The sequence below is a fragment of the Apis cerana genome, linkage group LG8 (genome assembly GCF_029169275.1).
Source record: "Apis cerana isolate GH-2021 linkage group LG8, AcerK_1.0, whole genome shotgun sequence".
Lineage (NCBI taxonomy): Eukaryota > Metazoa > Arthropoda > Insecta > Hymenoptera > Apidae > Apis > Apis cerana.
In genome coordinates, this window is record NC_083859.1 from 11,553,086 (window position 1) to 11,577,716 (window position 24,631).

General features: G+C 25.6%; 1 protein-coding gene and 1 long non-coding RNA gene across 6 annotated transcripts; one reads left to right on the forward strand and one right to left on the reverse strand.

Moving 5' to 3' along the window:
• The first annotated feature begins 28 nt into the window (after window positions 1-28).
• LOC107999997 (myosin heavy chain, non-muscle) lies at window positions 29-24,506 on the forward strand. 5 transcript variants are annotated; one of them, XR_009831028.1, is made up of 15 exons: window positions 29-620; window positions 7,765-7,921; window positions 8,267-8,385; window positions 10,551-10,574; window positions 12,073-12,165; window positions 12,441-12,603; window positions 13,431-14,120; window positions 14,234-14,880; window positions 15,095-16,075; window positions 16,290-17,153; window positions 17,336-17,605; window positions 18,326-19,746; window positions 20,092-20,172; window positions 20,651-20,757; window positions 20,817-24,506. XR_009831028.1 is itself a non-coding variant. In XM_028667769.2 (14 exons), the coding sequence occupies exons 1-14, from the start codon at window positions 264-266 to the stop codon at window positions 20,825-20,827; spliced, it is 5,904 nt and encodes a 1,967-aa protein (XP_028523570.1). In that variant the 5' UTR covers window positions 29-263; the 3' UTR covers window positions 20,828-24,506. The 5 variants fall into 5 exon arrangements, 4 of the variants coding, with proteins under 4 accessions (XP_028523570.1, XP_028523571.1, XP_016915596.1 ...); XM_028667769.2 differs by lacking the exon at window positions 20,092-20,172; XM_028667770.2 differs by lacking the exon at window positions 20,817-24,506 and having other exon boundaries at window positions 20,651-20,802.
• On the reverse strand, window positions 3,456-5,495 carry LOC133666635 (uncharacterized). Its single transcript, XR_009831036.1, has 2 exons — window positions 5,280-5,495; window positions 3,456-4,752 (listed from the first exon to the last, which is right to left on the reverse strand). It is a non-coding gene; the product is annotated as an uncharacterized LOC133666635 (long non-coding RNA).
• Window positions 24,507-24,631: the final 125 nt, after the last annotated feature.

Consider the following 24,631-nt stretch of genomic DNA (forward strand, 5'->3'; position numbering starts at 1 on the left):
AAGAAAACAATCTCGGAGAGCGTTAAAAGTGGTAGAAGAACACGGTACCTCGAAGGAGAACGAAGTACGAATCGTCCAAAACTCTCCAGCCTCAGATTACCTTAACCACCACGAGACAATAGACACTCGAAAACGACACGAAAACGAGTGTTGAATAGTTACATGTGCGTCCTTGTTACGAAGAGGTCAGTCTGTCGAGGATCGTCCTTGGAATCGCTCGTCCCTGAAGCCGGCTCAAGGAGCTAGTGATCTCAAAAACAAAAATGGCGGACGTTGACTCGAGGGTGGATCATTCAGATCCCGAATTGCGATTCCTTTCAGTTGACAGGAATAATTTTAATGATCCTGCAACTCAAGCCGAATGGACACAGAAAAAATTAGTTTGGGTACCTCACGAAACTCAGGGTTTCGTTGCAGCCGGGATAAAGGGTGAACGGGGTGATGAAGTCGAAGTGGAGATTGCCGAAACTGGAAAACGGGTCCTTGTCGCAAAAGATGATATTCAGAAAATGAATCCACCAAAATTTGATAAAGTTGAAGATATGGCTGAATTAACGTGTTTAAATGAAGCTTCTGTACTGCATAACCTCAAAGACAGATACTACTCCGGCCTCATTTACGTGAGTTTGACAGATTTTATCATTTTCCGTTACTAACACTGTCAAAAGAAAACTAAAGATATTGTTTTAGAAAAAATTTGAATTTTTTCTAAAACAAGAGAGAAATAAAATAAATGATGCGAAAAAATAAGATTGAATATCTTTATTAGTTTCTTTTTTTTAATACAAAAAAAATTAAGATCAATTGCAATAAAATTAATAATAAAATTATTTACAAAATTCATTTTTTGCTATTAAATCTTAATATAATATTATACAATACAAAATATAATATTTATTAGGAACAAAAAACAATTTATTTAAATTGTTTTTATAAATGCATTTAATAAAATTTTGTTCTTTGCATTGTTATTTAATCTTTGTTTACTTTTTTGTACAATAATAGTTTTAAAAAAAGAATTATTATAATTTTGAATATTTTGAATATTTTGAATATTTTTTTAATAATAAAAAAAAATATAATAAAATATATTAGTTATATAGTATTTATTACAAATTAAATGTTGCAAATTTTTTTATTTTATATACTTTTATTTTTTTTAATATTTGTTTTTTTTTTTTTTAATATCTTATCAACCATTAGATTAATAGTGATAATTATAATTTTATAAATTGATATCAAGATAAAATTATTATTAATTAAATTTAATTGATATATAATATATATTGATATCAAGATAAAATTATTATTAATTTATATATATTGATAGAAAGAATATCGATAGAGAGATAAAAAAATACTTATCAGAAAATATAATATTTAAGAGGAATTATATATATTATAGTATCTTAATATAAAAATGTTCAATGATTATTTATACATGATATATGTTATGATAAAAATTGTAATTTATTTGATACATTATATTACTTATAAACAATGTATTGAATTATTCTAATAATTCTGTAAAATATATTTATTAGAAATTGAAATTTATTTTGATATAAGTTATAAAATATTATTGAATGATATTTGAAATAATTAAATATTCATCAAATTATTTTAATATTATTTTTTTTTATCAAATATTTATTATTTAAATTTTTTTTTTCATTATATATTTTAGTATTTAATTTAATTATTATAAATAATATTTATGAATATTTATAAAACACAAATTAATTTCAAATCATGCAAATTTTTAATTTTTATATTGCTTTTGATCTTTTTTTTTTTTTATATATTAGAAGTCACACATTTAAAGTAAATTAAACATACTTGTAAACAGGGATACTAACCTATCCCAATGTTCTCAGTGAATTTGATTATCTCACAGTGTTGTGATCGAGCTTTTTCTCGTACGTTTCTAATTAAAATTATCTATTTTTGTGATTTCTCTGGTTGAAGCGCTGCGTGTACTTATCTCTCAAACTTCGTGATGTAAGAATAATAAACAAAATACTATATCTCATTTTAAAATAATGTATATATGTTTATATTGAAATTGTTATTTAACAAATAATTAAAAAAAAATACATAATATATATATGTTATCATAAAAATTAATTATATATATATACATATATATATATATATTGATAATTAATTTAATCAAAGAGATTTAAATATCTTTTTTTTTTATTCGTAAATAATTAATAAAGTAAAATATTTTCGGTTGTATAAATGATTGCGTAACTTGCTTTTCAAGTGAATGAACTTTATTGAAAAAATAGTCGAAAGAAAACAAAAATGCGTGATTAAATTTTTTTATAGAAATAAATAAAAATATAAAAAAAGTAAATAAGAAATAATTTATTCAAAAATTAATTTTGAAATGTTAATATATTTAATAAAATATTATTATTTCGTAATAAAATTTATGATTAAAATTATATATATAAATTTGTATATATAAATTTGAAGAGTAATTTTTTGTTTTGTATACTAAATTTCTATATATACGATTGTTGTTCATTGAACCACTATGAAGGAATAATATTCCAACGACAACATTCTACTTGTCAGAGTATCAAGTTATTAATATATACATAGAAAGAAAGATAATTCCATATACAGGGTGTCACCTAAGATTGGGATCCATATTGTCCAAATGAATGGAAAATGTATTTTTTATACAAAAATTAAATATTTTCAAGAAGAATATTTGTATTGTTAATTTTGTTTTTTCTATTGATTGATTTAGAATTGTATATAAAAACTTAATTGCACAATATATTATATTTTTATAATATATATATATATAAAATATATCGTTAAATTTTTTCTTCTTTTTTAGAAAAATTATTTTATGAAATAAATGAATTAAAATTATTATAATCATACACGAAATGGGCCAAACAAATTTAATTCATAAGCTTGGAAATATGGTTTTCTGAAAAAGAAAAAATGTGAGCACATGTCATTTAAAATAAATATAATACAGCTTCAAATAACATTCAAATAAAAATAAAGATTTAATTATATAAAATTTATCAATTTATATTTCTTCTGAAATTATTTAATTTTTGTCTAAAACATTTTTCCGTATAATGAACTGTTTGAATAATATCTCAGATTCCAATCTTAGGTGATTCACCTCGTATGTTTTACGTTTCATTCGCTTTTGTATTATTGTAAACACAAGCAAAAAAATAAGTAGCAAAATAAGATAAATAATAATAAATGGAAACATAGAGTTGAAACATTCAAGAAGAAACTTCAATGTTAATAGATGGTTCAATCGTGGTTCACTGTTATCAAGGACTGATAACAGCCATACCTTATTTCCACGTAGCATTGACTCACCGTAGCTTTTAGCATTCTTCGAAGGTTATATTTCAATTCAAAAATTTTACCGTGTAATCAAGAATTAACTAAGATACATAAAATTAATATTTGAAAAATTTTAATTGTTGATATTATCTTTTGATTATCAGATACCGATATTTTTACGTATTAAAATGCAATGTCAGTTATTATTATTATTATTTTTTTTTTTATTCATAATATCGGCAATTGCGCAATTAGGACAAAGAAAAGAATTGATAGTCTTCATAATTATCAATTTGATTATTGAATTTTAAAAATTAGCCTCTTCCACGATATAGATGAATTCGATTTCCTATTTAAAAAAAAAACTATCAAAGTTAGACATTTTTTATCTGAATACTTTCTTTGTTGGTAATTTGATAAATAGTCTAGCTGAAATCGCATCTGAAGATCATGCAGAGTTTTATCGATCGATATTAATTAAAAGAACTGTGGTTTTTATTGGGCCTTACGATATAGAAATATCTGCTTACGTATGGCAAGCATTCTAGGACACGAGGGAATGACGTCATGCATGTACCTCGTACGTGCTGATTTTTCTTCTTTCAATCCGCGGTATATATCACATTCCGAACAACGTTCCAAAAATCATCCAAATCTTTAAACGCATAATCGATCATAATCGTAATCGATTAATATTAAAACGATCAATTTTATTCGTCCATCCGAATATTAATAAAAAATCAATATCGATTTATCGTAAAACTTAAAGAGAATCGTTATTTCTTTTTCCGAATAATTTTTGTTAAATTGAAAACTGTCACAAAGCGTTCAGAAATATTTCTCGTGTCATGTGTGCTTTACAATTTGTATATTAAATTTTAACATTGCTTCGTTAACTTCTCATTTCCACAACGAGAATTATAAAACGAATTACGTCAGTAAAAAGTGTTTATCGGAGGTTCGAGCGAAAAACATTGGTGTTTTTCTTCTCTCTGTCGAATTTAGAGGAGAAGAGAAAAGAGAAAGAGAACGATCAGGGAGGAGTCCTTATAAGGACGAGTGTCCTTAACCTGCTTCCTCGCGGTACCGTAAACGTAGCGATGTAACGTACCGGTGACGAGTCGAAGAGGAAAAGAGAAAGAGTCAAGTTTCGTTAAAGATTTCGTGCCTTTTATAGTCAAGACGCAGTTTCGGTCTTCTTAAGAAAGAAACTCTGATGAAACCGCACAGATTCCGGGATAAATCGAACATGTCGCTTCATCGTATATCCTTGTCTTCCTCTCTTCCTTCTCTCTTCCTTCTCCTCCTTCTTTCATCACCCCACTCCTCCTTATTTTTCTTTCCTTCTCTGTGAGTAGTTTTCTTTCATTTCCCTCCTCTCTTTTACTTTCTTCTCTGCGCAATTATGAGCCAGAAAGTCTGGAAAAAAGAACGCTTCGCGTCTACTTAATTCGAAATATATTGAAAATCGAAACTTCTTAACCTTACTTATTAGTTATTTTAAATTTCTGTGGCATTATACGAAATTATTATAAAATGTAATAAATACTTTTATTTTTTTTTCAGTATATATTTTGTGTGTATATATATAATAGTATTGTATCATGATGCATTTTAAAACCCGTGATAAATTGTGCAGAAAAACAGCGCATTGAATATGCTTCAATTACTAAAGATTTCTGCATCAAGTTATTTTAATAATAACTCGATAATTATTAATTATATGGAAAAAAAATACATGGAATTAACATAAACTTTTCTGTCGTTCTCAGGATGAATAAGATTTAAAATAAATTTTTTTTCGATGATTATAAATATTAATAATAATAATAAAAATAAAGGAAATTAAAGTAACGTGATTGTAATGCGCTGGCGCTTATGCTGCGTTGATAGATAAGAGATCAGCGTTTTATTTTTTAACGAATTAACGTTGAAAGTGACATTACCTTTTTTCCTGCGTCACCAAGTCGAGAAAGAGATGCAATTTTCCTTTAGAGGGAGTTAAAGTCAGTGGTTGTTAGTGAGCTATAACCAAGAATGTTAGGCAGGTCGACGACACGACACTCTCAGAGACCGGTTTTGGAGACCTTCGAGGAGAGAGTTCTGTTTAAAAAAAAAGAAAAAAAAGAGAACAAAATAACCGTGGATCTTTACTTTGCATTGAGATTTTGTTCAATCTCGATTACATTTATCCGTCTTGGAGAAAAAAATAGACGAGATAATGAATGATTTTTCTTTCAACTTGAACTTATCGATCGTTATAATAGTATAAATATAATTTTTAAATTATGAGATTGTTGGAAACAAAATAATGGATTCTTTGTTGTAAAAAATTATCGCAAGAGGTATATATTTGCATAAAAAAATATTTCGAAATAATAATACATCCAATATAATATCTTGTATATTTTTAGAATTTCGTTCAAAAATATGTTTTGAATTTAACATATTTGAATTCTTAAAAATACACAAATATATAATATATTGCAAATTACATAATTTTGGATTCGTATGACTGAACGCATAACAATAAGATAGTTTGTATCGATTATTAGGTCACCATTTCATTATTTCAACGAATGTACCGCAAATCCACCGCCATCCTCTTATCAATTGTTCTGAAACAGAGCAAAGTTATTTAACCTCTTATCGAACGACTACCGGTACAATTATTATCGTGAAACGAATATTGTTGTTATATATTAATATATAATGTTTCTCCCAAATCTATCTTTTCACTTTATTTTATATCATGGTAAAAAATAATATAAAGATTAATCGGAGAAAAAACGTGGAAAGTTAAAATTTCCAAGAGGAGGCAACGAAAATGTTCTCGATCGTTTCCTATTTGACATTTTTTCGTGGTTACACACACCAGTATGGACTTGTGTAAAGTGTAAACCGATCCCGCTTGCTCATCTTTCCCGAATGGTGACGCATACCTCAGGCTTTCCGTTTGAGTCGTTAAATTATTCATTAAAATGAAAAAGAAAGCTATTACCAAAACTTCCATCCTACGGTACAATAATTTTATTGATTTCGATTATTATTATTATTCGAGCCACGTTTCGTCGTATCTATCTTTCTAAAAATTTTAAAACGTAATTTTTAAATTAAAGAAAAAAAAAAAAAAAGTAAAACGATCTTCTTTGTTGTTGTTCATGTTTATCTGCATAGTCGTTTATCAATTTATAGGGTTATTGATGATTAAAGTGCGTAGCAAATTGCTTCGAATATATATTGCATACGCAACTTGTATATAAGTGCCTCACACGTGAATTATTTATGCGTCGTAAGTTAACGTTTAAGAGGGGGGAAGGGGAAAAAAACTCATATTTTTATCAAAATTAGATTTATTCGATGATATGTTAATATCATTCGGTTATTTGATTTAAATTCTTTTGTATTTTTAATTTTTTATGTTAAACCGTTTTTTCCAATGCGATTATCGATACCATTATTTAAAATCTATTATAATTTTCTTGGCATATATTGTTTTTGTATCGTATCAATAATAATTGATAACGACCAAATAAATTTTAACGCGATCAACCATCATGGTTGAACTTGCCTCTCTTTCTTTTATATATCATTCTATTCCTCGATTTCTCGATTTTTATTTTGTTTATCTCGTTTATTCCTTTCAATACATATTAAACGAGCAAGTCAAAAGTCGATAGGAGCTCGCTCTGACTGCTTTCCATATCAGTAACGGTTGTACATTGTCCTCTAAAAAGCATGAGAGAAATTCTTGTGCGGAGGAGGAGAATGTTGTCACGATGTTGAACGACATAAAAGAAAAATACTTTATTTATACCTCGAATATATTCGAAACCTCGGGAAAATAAAATATCAGGAACGGTCGAAGAAAAAAAATATTATTTTAATTTCATGATATTCTCTTTTTTTTTTTTTTTTTTTGGCGATAATTTACATATGGATATCTTGTTAACCTTGAACTCGTTATGCGAAAAATGCAAGAGACATATTACTTGGTTGGGATTATAGATGCACATATGGTATGAGTCAGAAATATATATTTTTTTTAGAGAACAAGAAATTTATTTAATAATAAATATTACGTTTATAAAATGAAAATTGGACTGTGAAACTATACACGAATATAAAATTAAATTAATGAAAAACATTTTATTAATATATTTCTAACCTGTCACCTATTTGAGATTGTATTTTACAATATTATCAAATAAACATTATTATTTTCATTTCTTATTTATGAAAGAATTTTTACGATTGGAATTTTATTTAATTCGTAAAAACGCGTTTACATAGGTAACTTTTAGATTCAAAATATCATTTTATCTGTATTGACGAGATACTCGAAGGGAAAAAAAAAATCAGCGTAATGGAGGAAATTTTTCTTCTATTATTCGCTCGGCCATTCACATCGGTTCGTTGGTATGATTGCAGACATACTCAGGACTATTCTGCGTGGTGGTAAATCCATACAAGAGGCTGCCAATTTACACGGAAAAGATAATGGAGAGGTATAAGGGTATTAAGAGACACGAAGTTCCACCCCATGTTTTTGCCATTACGGACACTGCATACCGTTCTATGCTTCAAGGTAATTAGTCTTTCTATTTGTCGTTCGCTAATTTCTTGAGTCATTAAGGGTTATCAAGATATTTTGTAACCGTTGATACATCGTCTTTGGTCAATTTTACAATTTTATTTCGTAATCTTCTCCGAATCTTAGTATTTTTTTTGACTCGTTATTGATTTATTATTATCAAAATGAAAAACGGAAACTGTACGTGAATATATATAAAATTAATAATGAAAAATATTTTATCAATATACTTGTAACGTATCGTATTCAAATTTCAATTTAATCGGTGAAAGTACGGATATGCTTTTCAAAGTATAGCTATTGCTCGTGTGTGTATTGTATTTATTTGTTTACATACAGATCGTGAGGACCAGTCAATTTTATGCACCGGTGAATCCGGCGCTGGTAAAACTGAAAACACGAAGAAAGTAATTCAATACTTGGCGTATGTTGCTGCCTCAAAACCGAAATCGAATGCGGTAAGTTAATTGATTAAATATTTTAGATTTAGGATTCGATAAGGATCGTAAATTGTATAGCATTTAGTATATAACAAAATAAAAAAAAAAAAACAATAGTAGTTTATTTTATTATTTCTGTACAGAATTTTATAGAAATTTAGTAGAATAGAATTGTTGATAATATATATTATTTTTTTCTACTTTGCACTGATTTATTATTTTTATTATAATTATTTTAACATATTAGGATACGTATGATAGATTCTTACAATTATAATTTTCGTTATTGAGTGTGAAAGAATTATGGAAGTATATATATTGCAGATATTCTTCATATTCTCCATTCTCTTAATTTAGATATTTTTAATAGAAATGTAGAATTCATTTCATGCCAACTATTCATTTTAAAATGATTAAATATATATAAGATGTAAAATTATATTTAATTTCTTTCTATCGATGGTTTTTTTTTTCTATATTAAATATTTTATTTACAAACAAGTAATCTATATATATATATGTATTTTTTTTATAATGTTTCTTCCTAATTTTCTTCCTAATATTATAGTATTAATTTTACTTTTATATTTTCTTAATTTAAATATTGTATTATAGCACATGTATAGTCGATGAAGTAAAATTTGATGCGTTTATTATAAAAAGTAATTCATATCTTCCAATATTCTTCGAAAGAATTCAAATTCAAAAAGAATCGTTTCGTTTTAATTACTAATTAAGACTATTGTAAATTTAATTTTCAGTGCATGAAAATTTCTGTACATAATCTTTCTTTTCTCTTTCCGTGCATGATGCTTCGTAAATTTTATACAAATGTGAACAAAAATATAAGTTAAAAAAAAAAAACAGTAGAATAAAATTATATAATACGGATAAAAAATTTAGAATGTACTGAATCAATTAAATGTTAAAAGCAACTGAAACAAAAATTATATCAATTAATATCATATCATCTTTTTTTAAATTAGATTTTTTCAAATTTATTTTTTAATAATCAATTTTTTTAATATACAATTTTTTAATTTCAAAATAACCAACACAATTATAATAGTTTGAAAAAATGTAAAGTACATATTTACATTGTAAGATAACAAAGGACGGAAATTCAGTCTCAGTTTCCGCGGTTAAGATAAAATTTGAACACGAATAAGATAAATTATAATACATTTTTTGAAATATATCAAAAAAACCGCTGTTGTGCGATATTCAAGAGATACTGTTAATAAAACGCCTTGAAATTGAAATTTAAAGTTATTTTTATTAAAAGATCGATTAATTATAATTGTGAAAGATAAGAAAAGTATTTGATATTTTAATATTAATTACTGGATGATGAAAAAAAAAAAAAAGAAAGAAAGAAATAAAACGATATATCGAATCGAACGATATAAGTAAATTACGTACGTTGCACATCGATTGTGTAAGAATTACGTGAATCGTTTACGAAGTCGATCATCGAATACTAGACGACTGTTCTGCGATCGCGATAGATAATGATAGGCCATCGTAGATCACTGGCTCTCGAAGGATCTTTCCTTTTTCAGTGAAACGATCCACTTATCGGCCTAACTCGGCTTTGAGTCATTCTCGTCGGACTATTCTGAGTCACCGTATGCTTCGAAACTTGTGTTCTTATATAGGAAAAAATTACCGTCGTTCCCTTTTCGTGTGTTTCATAATTCGATATTAACACAATCGCATGAATTGTATAAATTGCAAAATCATCGAGAGGAGAGATTTTGCGATCCGTGATATGCCAGAAATTAAACATGATTATTTAATATAAATAATCTTTAAAATAATAATTGATTTTTATATATATATATACGTAATTTGTAAGTTTCTTTAAATATATATTAAATATTGAAGAAAAAATATCGATATGATCAATCAGATTCGAAACATATCGAGTAATTGATTATAGGTGAAGATATAATTTTTTTTTTTTTTGCATAATGAATAAATATCTATTTAAAGATTTATTCGGATTTTTATTGATTCACTCCGAGCAACAAACATTCTGGATATTTGCTGGTGTTTCAGTTGTTTGAACTTTTCAAAACTTCGAATGAAAATTAAGACTCGTGAACTCTAAGGCTCGTGAATTTAATTTTATAAATTCTTTCATTCCCGGTGCTGACTTTCGGCGGCCACAACATACCTAGACACCAAGTCCGGCATTAATCATAGTAAGTCAACAACAAAATGATCAACATTCCGCTCACGCGATATATATGCGCTATCTGCCTTCTTTATGTCTCTTACGTTTCTTTTTATTTTTATTTTTTTTTTTTTTTTTTTTTTTCTTTTTGTTTTATGTCATATTTTTTTCAAGCTTTGATTTACTAACTATATTTGTATTCCAAGATTTTAGAGGTTAACTTCTTATATTTAAATATAAATGCACGTAAAAATATATTAATTCGTATCATTTGATGGATATTTTTAATAATTTTTTTTTTTTTTTTTTTTTTTTTAATGATTTTAAATCGATCGTTTATTTTAACTTTTCTTGTTTTAACAAGAAATTAATCTAGCTTTATACTTCCCTTCCCGTCCTTTTCTTCGCCTTCTCCTTTCCTTTTCCTCTTAAGTTTTATTTTGCGTACTAATAAAATGGATATTAATCGAATATTATTGGTTTTGAATATGTCGTTTTCAACTAATAATAATAACTTTAGTAATCGATTGAAGAGGAGAATAAATTTCTCAATTCTAACATATTTTTCTTTATTTTTTTTTTTTTAACGCTGCTCACTGGATTTAGGGTTCCGGAAATATTTCGGATAAATTTGCGGTAATTAACGTGAGAGTCAACTAATTAAATTATTTATTATTATATTCTCTATGTCGTATGTTTAAATGTGTATGTGTGAGTGTTTTATATATATATATATATGCTTCTTACTTATTTATTTTACTTTGTGCTTAATCGCATAAAATTTTAAGTAGAATAATTTTTTCCTTTTCTTTGTAATAATATATTTTATATATCTGGCAATTTGTTTGAAAAAACAAATTATGATTAATTTATTCACTTTAAGGATAATTTTTTAAATTTGAAGATTATAGAATTTAAGATAGAAAGTAATATAATATGATATAGATAGTATTCTTTAGAATTAACATTGAGCTTATAAATTGCTTATTTTTGCGTTAATTATTTCATAATAATCGTGACAATTTCTTTTGTCTTGATTGAATAAATTGTAAGTTAATAATTATGAACAATATCAGAATCGTTTTCTGAAAACAATTGTTTACAGTGTAATTCGTATTAAATTTTATGTATATTGTTGCTTCTATTTTTTATTCGTCGCAGCTTTATTTATTTTATTGCATGTATGTTATAAATTTTTTTTTTAATTATATATCAATTAAAAAATTTAGAAATAATATTTATCATCTGTGTAGTAAATTTATGAATATATCGTTTATAATTTTTCAATATTCATATTGTAAAACTATATAAAATATATATTTTTATTTTTATAAATATCAATTAATAATAATTTTAAAAATGAGACATATTTATTATTACAATTAATTCATTTCTCTGAAATTGAAATATATTTGACATCGAATTATAAAATATAATTTTTATTTAAAAAAGTAATTATATTTCATGTTGTGAAACAAATAAAAGTATTTTATTTTAATTAATATAATTAATTTTTATGGTGATAGGGTGAATTGGAACAACAACTTTTACAAGCAAATCCGATTTTAGAAGCTTTTGGGAATGCAAAAACAGTGAAAAATGACAACTCATCCCGATTTGTAAGTTTTACAAAATTTATTCTTTTTAAATATTATATTATTTTTTTTCAAAGATTATCTTAGTTAATCGATTTCATAATTTTCTTTGAGTTCTTCTTTGAGATATTTAATTCGTGTAATTAATTATAATTATATCGTGTAGTTGCATAAATAAACAATATAAAAAATTTGTATTTTTATATTATAAAAAATTCTTTAAAAAAATTGAAAAAATTTGTCTTTATGAAAATAAATAATAATAATTTTAATTATAATCGAATATTTATTTGATACAGGGTAAATTTATACGAATAAACTTCGATGCTTCCGGTTACATTGCTGGTGCAAACATAGAAACGTATCTTCTGGAAAAATCAAGAGCAATTCGACAAGCAAAAGATGAAAGAACTTTCCATATATTTTATCAACTTCTAGCTGGTGCCTCACCTGAACAAAAGAGTAAGTTGGTTCTTTTATTTCAATATGTTGGTAAGCGTGCGTGATATTTGAATAAACTTGTTTCGAACAATTTTTAAGACAAATTCTGATAAACGTTTTGAAATTATATCGGTTCAAAAATATAAGACTTGTTTCATTACAAACAAAATCATTAATGCATATGTATTATCAGTTCATCATTTGCGTTACATAAATGTTCTCTACTCGCTTAGACCAAGCCCATGGGACTGTTTATTACTATTCGGAACGAAGTGAATCGATATTCCCGCTTCGAGACACCGAACGTTTCCGCCCATTATGCGTTGTATTTGTTAGAGATATTTTATTTTGATCCGTATTCGAAATACTATTCTTAAATGATTTAAACGATTAAGCCTATTCTTTCAGGATACGAACTACTTAAAACAACCTTCTTCATAGATGACTCAGCTGTACTACCTGACTTGAAATTCAATTATTAAATGCGGAATGTGTGACCTATCATTTTTAAACATTGTTTAATAAGAATGAATTATTGTTATGAATAGGTCAATTACTTTATTCGCAAAATTTTTAATATTTATATAATTAGTAATTTTTAATATAAATAATTATAATAATTTAATTACATAACTATCGAACAAATTCCTTTTAATATTTGTTTTTAAAGAAAGAAAAAATCAAAATGAAAAAAAATACATATTTCTCAAAAATATTTTATATTTCATTATTATATTAAATTAATCATAAATAATAATTGATCCTTTTTTTTTATATCTTAAAATTATTTTTTTAATTTCTTTAAAAAAAAGAAAAAAAAATATAAAATAATATTTATGAAATTTCAGAGGAGTTTATCTTGGAAGATCCAAAACACTATCCATTCTTGTCCAATGGCGCATTACCAGTTCCAGGAGTAGACGATTCAGCTGAATTCTTCTCAACCGTAAAATCTATGCATATCATGGGCATGACAAATGAAGACTTTTCTTCAATTTTTCGTATTGTATCTGCGGTGATGCTTTTCGGTTCCATGCAATTCCGTCAAGAAAGAAACTCGGACCAAGCTACGTTACCGGATAATACCGTTGCTCAAAAAATTTCTCATTTGTTAGGTTTGAGCGTGACGGAAATGACGAAAGCATTCTTAAAACCAAGAATTAAAGTCGGTAGAGATTTTGTAACAAAAGCACAAACAAAAGAGCAAGTTGAATTTGCAGTAGAAGCAATTTCAAAAGCTTGCTATGAAAGAATGTTTAGATGGCTTGTGAACAGGATCAATAGATCGTTGGATCGAACGAAAAGACAAGGAGCAAGTTTTATCGGTATCTTAGATATGGCCGGTTTTGAAATATTTGAATTAAACAGTTTTGAACAATTGTGTATTAATTATACTAATGAAAAATTACAACAATTATTCAATCATACCATGTTCATTTTGGAACAAGAAGAATATCAAAGAGAAGGAATTGAATGGAAGTTCATTGATTTTGGATTAGATTTGCAACCAACTATCGATTTGATTGATAAACCAATGGGTATGTTTAAAAATTTATTTAATTAAATTTAAACTTTTTTTTATTAATATATTTTTTTTACTTTTGTTATAATAAATTCAATTATTAAATAAGAAAATTTTATTTTATAATAGGTATTATGGCATTGTTGGATGAAGAATGTTGGTTTCCCAAAGCAACAGATAAAACATTTGTTGAAAAATTAGTAGGTGCTCATAGCGTGCATCCAAAATTTATGAAAACAGATTTCAGAGGTGTTGCAGATTTTGCTATTATACATTATGCTGGAAAGGTTGATTATTCAGCAGCTAAATGGTTAATGAAGAATATGGATCCTTTGAATGAAAATGTTGTTAGTTTATTACAAAATTCACAAGATCCGTTCGTTTGTCATATTTGGAAAGATGCAGAAATTGTCGGAATGGCTCAACAAGCATTGACAGATACACAATTTGGTGCACGAACAAGAAAAGGCATGTTTAGAACAGTTTCTCAATTATATAAAGAACAATTGGCAAAATTAATGATTACTCTAAGAAATACTAATCCCAATTTTGTGAGATGTATTATACCCAATCATGAAAAAAAAGCTGGAAAGATTGATGCACCATTGGTATTAGATCAACTGAGATGTAATGGAGTTTTAGAAGGAATTCGAATTTGTCGACAAGGATTTCCAAATAGAATACCATTTCAAGAATTCAGGCAAAGATACGAACTTTTAACACCGAATGCAATTCCTAAAGGGTTTATGGATGGAAAGAAAGCTTGCGAGAAGATGGTAAGAAAATGTAATCTTATTTATTATCTTATTAAAATTTGATGTTAAAAAATAATCATTTTCTTAATAAAAACATAACATAATATTGATTATATTGATTTGAAATTTATATTTCAACTAATTATGTATAATTTTAAATGTAATTTACATACTATTTAATTATTTTTATTGTATAAAACATATATTCAAAAATTTTATAAAATCTTTATTTCAGATTCAAGCTCTTGAACTTGACCCTAATCTTTACCGCGTTGGTCAATCAAAAATTTTCTTTCGTGCTGGAGTTTTGGCTCATCTTGAAGAAGAACGTGATTATAAAATTACTGATATAATTGTCAATTTTCAAGCATTCTGTCGTGGTTTCCTTGCTCGTAGAAATTATCAAAAACGTTTACAACAGTTAAATGCTATTAGAATTATTCAGAGAAATTGTGCTGCTTATTTAAAACTTAGAAATTGGCAATGGTGGCGTTTATATACTAAAGTAAAACCACTTTTGGAAGTAACAAAACAAGAAGAAAAATTAACTCAAAAAGAAGATGAATTAAAACAAGTACGAGATAAGTTAGAATTACAATTACATTCTGCACAAGAATATGAACGGAAATATCAACAAGCTATGGAAGAAAAAACTATGTTAGCAGAACAATTACAGGCTGAAGTTGAATTATGTGCAGAAGCAGAGGAAATGCGAGCAAGATTAGCAGCCAGAAAACAAGAACTGGAAGAAATTCTTCATGATTTAGAAACAAGAATTGAAGAAGAAGAAGAAAGAAGTGCTGGTTTGGCTCAAGAAAAAAAGAAGTTACAATTAAATATAAGTGATCTTGAAGAGCAATTAGAAGAAGAAGAAGCTGCTAGACAAAAATTACAGCTAGAAAAAGTACAATGTGATGCAAAAATTAAGAAACTGGAGGAAGATCTTGCACTTTCTGATGATACAAATCAAAAATTATTAAAAGAGAAAAAAATTCTTGAAGAAAGGGCAAATGATTTATCTCAGACACTTGCTGAAGAAGAAGAAAAAGCAAAACATTTATCAAAATTAAAAGCAAAACATGAAGCAACAATTGCAGATCTTGAAGAAAGGTTGTTGAAAGATCATCAACAAAGACAGGAAGTGGATAGATCAAAGAGAAAAATAGAAACTGAGGTATCAGATTTGAAAGAACAACTTGCAGAAAGAAAGACACAGGTATAATTTTTATAAATTATTTTTTTTCTTTTTTTTTCAAAAGAAAATTATTTATTTTTATTTTTGGAAATAAAATTATGTCAAAAAAAAAATTTTAAATTAATTTAGTATGAAGTAACAAATATATTTTCATACAATTTATAATATGAAAAATAAGAACGACAACGATAATAATAATAATAATTTTATTTTAATACTAATAAATTTTTTGTAGGTAGAAGAATTTCAATTGCAACTTGGTAAACGTGAAGAAGAATTAAATCAAATAATGGCAAAAATGGATGAAGAAGGTGCAGCTAAAGCTCAAGCGCAAAAGGCTCTTCGTGAATTAGAGTCTCAATTAGCTGAACTTCAAGAAGATTTAGAAGCTGAGAAAATTGCTAGAGGAAAAGCTGAAAAATTAAAACGAGATTTAAATGAGGAATTGGAAGCATTGAAAAACGAATTATTAGATTCTTTAGATACAACTGCTGCTCAACAAGAATTAAGAAGCAAACGAGAACAAGAATTAGCAACATTAAAAAAGAATTTAGAAGAAGAAACATCGATACACGAAGCAACGTTAGCAGATATGCGTCATAAACATACACAAGAATTAACTGCTTTAAATGAACAAATGGATGCATTGAAAAAAACTAAAACTGTTTTAGAAAAAGCAAAAGCAACATTAGAGGCAGAGAATGCTGATTTAGCTACAGAACTTAGATCTGTTAGTGCTAGTAGACAAGAGTCGGATAGAAGAAGAAAACAAGCAGAACAACAACTTGCTGAAATAAATGCAAAACTTGCAGAAGTGGAAAGAAATAGGCAAGAATTGGTAGAAAGAGTAACAAAATTACAACAAGAATCTGAAAGTATTATGCAACAATTGGAAGCAGCAGAATTAAAAGCTTCTGCAGCTTTAAAAGCTTCAGCAACTTGTGAATCTCAATTTACTGAACTTCAGCAACAACTTGAGGAGGAAACTAGACAAAAATTAGCTTTAAGTTCAAAACTGAGAGCATTAGAAAGTGAAAAGGAAAGTTTACATGATCAATTGGAAGAAGAAGAAGAAGCAAAGAGAGCTTTAGATAAACAGGTATAATTTGTTGCTAATTTTTTTAAAAGTGGCAAAATTAATTAATTTTCATTTTCATTTTACTTTATAATATATATTTATAATTATTACATATATATAAATATATATATATATATAATTTTGTTATTAATATCTAGTTATTTTTAATAAAATTATTTAAAGATTCCGTTTATTTATAATAGGTTCTGGGCTTAAATGTTCAGTTGGCTGAAGCAAAGAAAAGAGCCGAAGAAGAAGCTGAAGCCGCTGCAGCATTAGAAGAAGCAAGAAAAAGATGTATGAAAGATATTGAAGCACTTCAAAGACAAGTTGAAGAATTGCAAGCTGCTAATGATAAATTAGATAAATCAAAAAAGAAGATTCAAGCAGAAGTAGAAGATAGTATTATTGAACTTGAAGCGCAAAGAGCAAAGGTGCTGGAATTGGAAAAAAAGCAAAAAAATTTTGACAAGGTAATTGTAAATATAGTCTTGATCATTTATTGAAATTAATAAATTATAACTTTATATAATAATTCTTAATTTTATAAATTTCAATTGAGCTTAGTTTTGATTAAATGTTTACAAAAATAAATAAATTTATATTACTATTTTATTTTATTAATAACGATAATTATTTATTCATTTTAATAAAATAATTATCATTATTTCTTGTTTTTATTTGAAATTAATAGAATTATTACTTCTTTTTAATTATTAACAATAGTTTGAGGATTTTTCTGTGAGTTTTTCATATAATTATCATTATAATTAATGATTAATAATATTTAATGTAGATAATTTGATATTTAATAACATATAAAAGTTATATACACTGAATCATTTGATCTATATAATATCTTATGGAATTATTTATACACAAATATTTAGTTATATTATTTAAAAATTGTATTTATACTAATTGATTATTATGTATTAATAATATGTAATAATATATAATTTTAAATTATCATTTTCATAAAAAAGATAAATTTATTAAAATTTATTATAAATATTGTTTTTATTAAAAATAAGTTATAGTCCATAAGATGTTAATGTAATTTCATTTATAACATTCATTTTAATAAAAATTTTATCAATTTATAAAGTAACGATAAAATAAGTTTATAAAGTAATGATAGCATAATTTTTAATTTTTAAAATTTTCCTTTCTCTTATTATTATTATTTTAAGGTGCTGGCCGAAGAAAAAGCGGTCTCCGAACAATATGCTGAGCAACGCGATGCTGCCGAACGTGAGGCTCGAGAAAAAGAAACTCGTGTCTTATCTTTAACTCGTGAACTTGATGAAATGAATGAAAAAGTTGAAGAACTTGAACGAATTCGTCGTGGTTTACAATCAGAGCTCGATGAACTTGTAAATAATCAAGGAACAGCAGACAAAAATGTACATGAATTAGAAAAAGCAAAACGAGCTCTTGAATCTCAATTAGCGGAACAACGTTCTCAAGTAGAAGAACTAGAAGATGAATTACAGTTTACAGAAGATGCAAAATTGCGTCTAGAAGTAAATATGCAAGCTTTAAGAGCTCAATTCGAACGAGATTTACAAGCTAAAGAAGAACAGGCTGAAGAGAAACGAAGAGGATTAGTAAAGCAATTACGTGATCTTGAAGCAGAATTAGAAGATGAAAGAAAACAAAAAGCTGCTGCTATCGCACAACGTAAAAAGATGGAAGCAGATTATAAAGATATTGAACAACAATTGGAAATGCACAATAAAGTGAAAGAAGATGCATTGAAACAATTAAAGAAACTTCAAGCCCAAATAAAGGATTGTACTAGAGAAACCGAAGAAGCTAGAGCTGCTAGAGATGAACTGGCAGCAAGTGCTAAAGAAACTGAGAAAAAAGTAAAAAGCCTAGAAGCAGATTTGATGCAATTAACTGAAGATTTTGCTAGCAGTGAACGAGCTAGAAGAGCTGCTGAAAATGAAAGAGATGAATTACAAGAGGAACTCAATAATAATGCTAATAAGGGAACATTGATGTTAGATGAAAAACGTAGATTGGAAGCTAGAATAGCAACATTGGAAGAAGAATTGGAAGAAGAACAATCAAATGCTGAATTACTAATGGATAGAGCTAGAAAAGCTCAAATAACTATTGAGCAATTAACAAATGATTTAACAACTGAAAGATCAACTACACAAAAATTGGAATCGCACAAATTGTTATTAGAAAGACAAAACAAAGAATTGAAAGCGAAACTTACAGAATTGGAAACTGCTCAAAGAGCAAAAACCAAAGCAACTATTCAACAATTGGAATCAAAGATTAACAATCTTGATGAGCAATTAGAAACTGAAGCAAAAGAAAGATTTGCACAACAAAAGATTAATAGAAAATTGGAAAAAAAATTGAAAGAATTGAGTTTACAGTTAGAAGACGAAAGAAGAAATTCAGATCAATATAAGGAACAAGCAGAAAAAGTTAATGCTAGAATGAAAGCTTTAAAAAGACAGCTTGACGAAGCTGAAGAAGAAATTAGTAGGCATAAGGCAATGAAAAGGAAAGCGCAAAGAGAAATGGATGATATGCTTGAATCTCAAGAAGAACTAACCAGAGAAGTTGCAAATCTTAAAAATAAATTAAGGTAATAATAACTTTTATTTATATTATATATTTATATATATATTTATTTTAAAAAAATCTTTATTTCATTCAATTTTTTTAGGTATTTATTTTTTTTTTTTATTTCATTCTTTTTATACTTTAAATAGTAAACCGTTTTCTTTTTTGAATTTAAATAAATATAAATAAACATATAATAATTATAAAGGATTACTCAATATTGAAATAAAAAAAATACATTTTATATAATTTATTTATCATAAAAAAAGTTTAAATTTAATAAAAAAATTGAATTGTTTATCTTTAGCTTATATTATTGAAAATTAGTTCGAAAATAAAAAATTACTATACATATTAAAATATTCAGGCGTCGAGGGAAAAAGAATAGTTCATACCCCACGTGAAAAAAGCGGAAATTCTTCAAGTCTCAAGCATTCCTCGAGTCTTGGTTAGTTTATAAATTAAATTATTTTTAATAATTTGAATTATATCATTTATAACTTACAATTAGATGTACATGCAATGTACAAAATATTCTATTATATTTTTATATATTTGCAATTGTTTTCATTTCTTTTTTTTTGTTCTTAAATTAAAAATTAATTATTCTTCTTTATTTTATATATATATATATTTTTTTATATTCATATATGTTTGAACATTTTTAAGTATAACAGATTATTATTATTCTATTATATTTTATTAATAATATTTTATTTTAATTATAGATTAATATATAATTTTTTTTTCAATGACTGGGGAAAAATATAAAAAAACAAACATTTGTATATAGAAAGCAACATTTAATTTTAAAAGTTTTAATATAATAATATCATTTTATTTATTTATTATATTTTTGAAATTTTTCATCAGATTTTTTGAATAATGGAATATGTAATTAAAAATCATTTAAAATATTTTTATAGACGAGGTGGACCTCCAATAAGCCTTAGTTCGACGCGTCTGAAACGCGGTTCCGTTCAAACCGGTGGATCCGGCGATGATTCAACGACTCAGGACGAAAGCATCGATGGTGAGGAAACTGTCAACTGAACAAGAAAACACAGCACTTATTGAATCCTCACAACACAGGAAATCCATAAACCCAGGTCCAAGAAGTGTGTACAAGATACGCTTCGACCAAAATTGAGTTCGAATCGGAGAACTCGTTTCTATGAGTTCAGAAGTCGATTCCAATGCACCCAACGATGCCATTAGATGAGGACGGCGGCTTTCTTCTGTACATAAAAAACCCGACAGGGCCGTACCAAGTAGTATTTTATTTCCGTTTTTTCGGAAATCTGCAAAAAATGACGATTTTCTTTGGATAGCTTGAAACAAATAATCCTCTTATATTTTTTACAAAGAGCTTATTAAGATCTTTTAATATTAATAAGCAAAAAGAAGGTTGTACAAGTAAATTTGTATCAAATTTTTTTAAGTTCAGCGTCCAAGATATACGCTTATAAAATATGTAAGTTAATACGCGTTAACAATGCTTGAATGCCATACTCTGTACACGCTTTATATTAGACATTCTTTCAATTACTTTATTGTTTTAATATTTTTGTCATTTTTTGTGGAAAACGCTACCATTTTGTCGGGTAAGATTGAAACTAGAAATATATTATTGGGGCTGCATAATCGATAATGAATTAACATCGCATTTAGGCAGCATTAATATCTATTATAATTATATTATAGTTATATTATTATTATTAATTATTATTAATTAATATTATTGATGCAGTTTTTATTTTTATCGCGAAAAATATCGTAATATATGTTATTTGTAATTATTTTTTAATAATCGAGTCAATGATAGATGATTTTGGTATCGTTCCGAACAGTATAAGAGTATAGAATTTTCGAAAAGCTAAAACTATTTTTGTTTATCAAAATGTTTAAAAGAAATTATTTTTTAAAAATATATTAATTAACATAAAATTGATTGAATATAAAATAAATTTAAAATTTCTGAGAAAGTCGATATTATTTTTTAATGAAGTTTAGTAAAAAGTCAAAGCGAATCGAAATGATTGAATAAATGTTTAAGAAAAAATTTGTCCTTATACCAAATTGAAAAAAAAAAATTATTTTTTAAAAAAAAAGTTTTATTTACGTTTTGTTCAAATTTCTTAGCAATTACTTTTTTTCTGATTTTTTTTTTAAATAATCATTGTATAGACATTTTCTTTATTTTCGATCAAATAAACTCACCTGTCGGAACGAACCAGAAATCAATAATTGAAATTTATCAATTGGGTACTTAGGGCCGATCGTAGATCAAGAACTTTTTCGTTTCGTACTATTCCGTTTTAAGTGCATCGAAAAATCTATGAATGTTTCAAATCATTCTTTTATAATGTGCATGAATATATTTGAAATATAGTAAAAATAATTTTTTAAATTTGTATGCATGTTAATATTTTTCTAATTTTTCAAGGAACTACTTTAATTCCATTTATATTTTTAAATAAAAAAACTTTTCTAACACATTTTTCGATGCATATGAAATTGAATTTTCGAAAATTATATAATGAAATTAAAAAAAAGAAATAGAAAAAGCAGCAATGTTTTTTATATGTGCATTTTTTATAACATATGCATTTCTTATGCATTAGAAAAAAATTTTTATTAACGAAACCTCTTTTTGCACGATTTAAGCAAAAAAAGTGAAATTTATAACAAAAAAAAAAAAATGAAAAATTTCTATAAGATAAAGAAAAAAATTATTTTTCTTAAATGAAATACAAAAGATCATTATTCGTTAATATTTGCAATTAAATCAAAACGTATAGAATAAGTAATGTGCTTCTGCTTGTTTCTTCGAGATGTCAATCATTTTTTGATTAAATAAATGTTTTTAAAAATAATTATTTGAAACAAAAAACAAAAGGAGGTTAATAACAATCGTATATATTATGCATTTGTATATACATAGAAAATAATTTTTTTGTTATACAATCCAAATCGAGTGATAACACTATATGTCGGTATATATAATTTGGCAATCACTCGTTATTAAATAAGAGAAAAATATTCAAATAATTATATACTTATAAATATGAAATAAAAACAGAATTATGGATTGATACTAATTTTGGATTGTATGGAAAAAGAATTACTGTGTAATATACATATATAGAATATTATAAAGTATTGGGCATTTAGTAAACAAATTTATATCGAAAATAATTTTTTTAATTATTCTATATAATCTATTTTTTTTTTCTATAAATTTATTTAATCCTTTAATCATATTCAAAAATTAAGTGTATGCGTCAAGAATTTATATAAATATGAATTTTTTTATATCAAAAGTACTTAATATGTATAGTGCATACTGCCAATTTTCATATTAAAAAAAACTAGATAATTTTATAATAATGAACATTTAAAAATATAAATTACTTTTAATATAAAAATATTGTTTTCTAAATGCAACATACTTTATTGTACGCTCTATATACTTATAAGGATTATTCTATTTTTTGATACGGCAAAGTGATTGTATCTGGACGAAACCGGCCTGTTTTTTACATTAACAGCTTTCTAGTGATTTTTTAAGCGGGCTTTCAAATTCACAATTGAACTGCCATCTCATACTATCGTGGATCATTTTCTCCACGTAAAAGTTATAATAAATTTGAAGACCTTTTGAATAAATTTAATAAACTTTATATATATATTTTCGACGGATTTACTTAATGACAAATAAATTATAATTTCATACGTAAAAAGGATTTATGTAATGAATTATGTTTATCGAATAGAAAATATAAACGTCGACGAAGCATTAGTAAAGTAAAATTTATTTTACGTGAAAATACATATATATGTATTTTTTTTAAATAAATACATATATATGTACCCGTTTTGGGTTTAAAAATATAGATGAAAGCATTGAACCTGAGGATTATTTATGAAGTATATAAAATTTAAATCTGAAACGCTAAAAAGTCGACAACTATTTCCTCAAATGTATTTCTTTTCGATGGAAATTTGGATGATTGTAAAAAATATATTTTAATTGTGCAAAACCATCATTCGTATAATAATAATTATTTTTATCGTAAATAATAAATAATGTAAAAAAATTCAAACTATATAATTCTATTGAAATAATATAATATACTCATAATAAACATTTTTAAGTTTTTTTATTTTTAATATTTAAAATGGAAAGTTTTCATAATACTCTCTTATTAAAAAATTAAGCAATATGTTTAAAATTTTGAATTTAAATATTTCGAAAAATCATTATTTTTATTTTAAAAAATATCAAATTATTAAAACAATGTTTTTTTAAAATTTATTTATAATAAATTATCTAAAATGATACAAATTTATAAAAATTAAAAATTCAAAATTTAATAACATATTTTTTATAAACCATCCAAAATTTCTCTAAAAGAAAGACAAGCCTAGATCATCTAATGTAATTTGTGAATCGCTGTGAATTTATGTAAATAAGTGCAGAAAATAATTTTCAACATGGTGCGTTTTATTTAAGCAATTATTACTAATAAAATTAATAACTTCGAAATTATAAGTATCATCACTGTTTAATACTATAAATTCCAATGGAATTGGAACAGATAAGTATAGAAAATTAAGTAAAAAGATAAAAAAAAAGGAAAGCGTTAAGTGCGTAGGATTTGACCAGCAAAATAATAAACCTTTTTGATACATTTTATATAGATATAAATCAAATATTAACACTTAAATATGTTAAAACAAAAGCATAATAAATGCTGAAAATTAAGATTAATGGATAAATTGTTGTGGTTAATAATTTTCAATTAGTTATTTTATTAATTTTAATATTTTTTAATAGCCTTTTAATATTAGTGTAATATTAATTAATATATTATAATTTAAAACATTCACTACTTAGTAAAGTA

Bases quoted from the DNA above. Each gene is read 5' to 3' on its own strand.
- LOC107999997 (XM_017060107.3), top strand. From the start codon at position 264: ATGGCGGACGTTGACTCGAGGGTGGATCATTCAGATCCCGAATTGCGA. The intron at 12,604-13,430 runs GTAAGTTGGTTC...ATGAAATTTCAG, and splicing joins TGCCTCACCTGAACAAAAGA to AGGAGTTTATCTTGGAAGAT. The intron at 17,606-18,325 runs GTAATTGTAAAT...TATTATTTTAAG, and splicing joins AGCAAAAAAATTTTGACAAG to GTGCTGGCCGAAGAAAAAGC.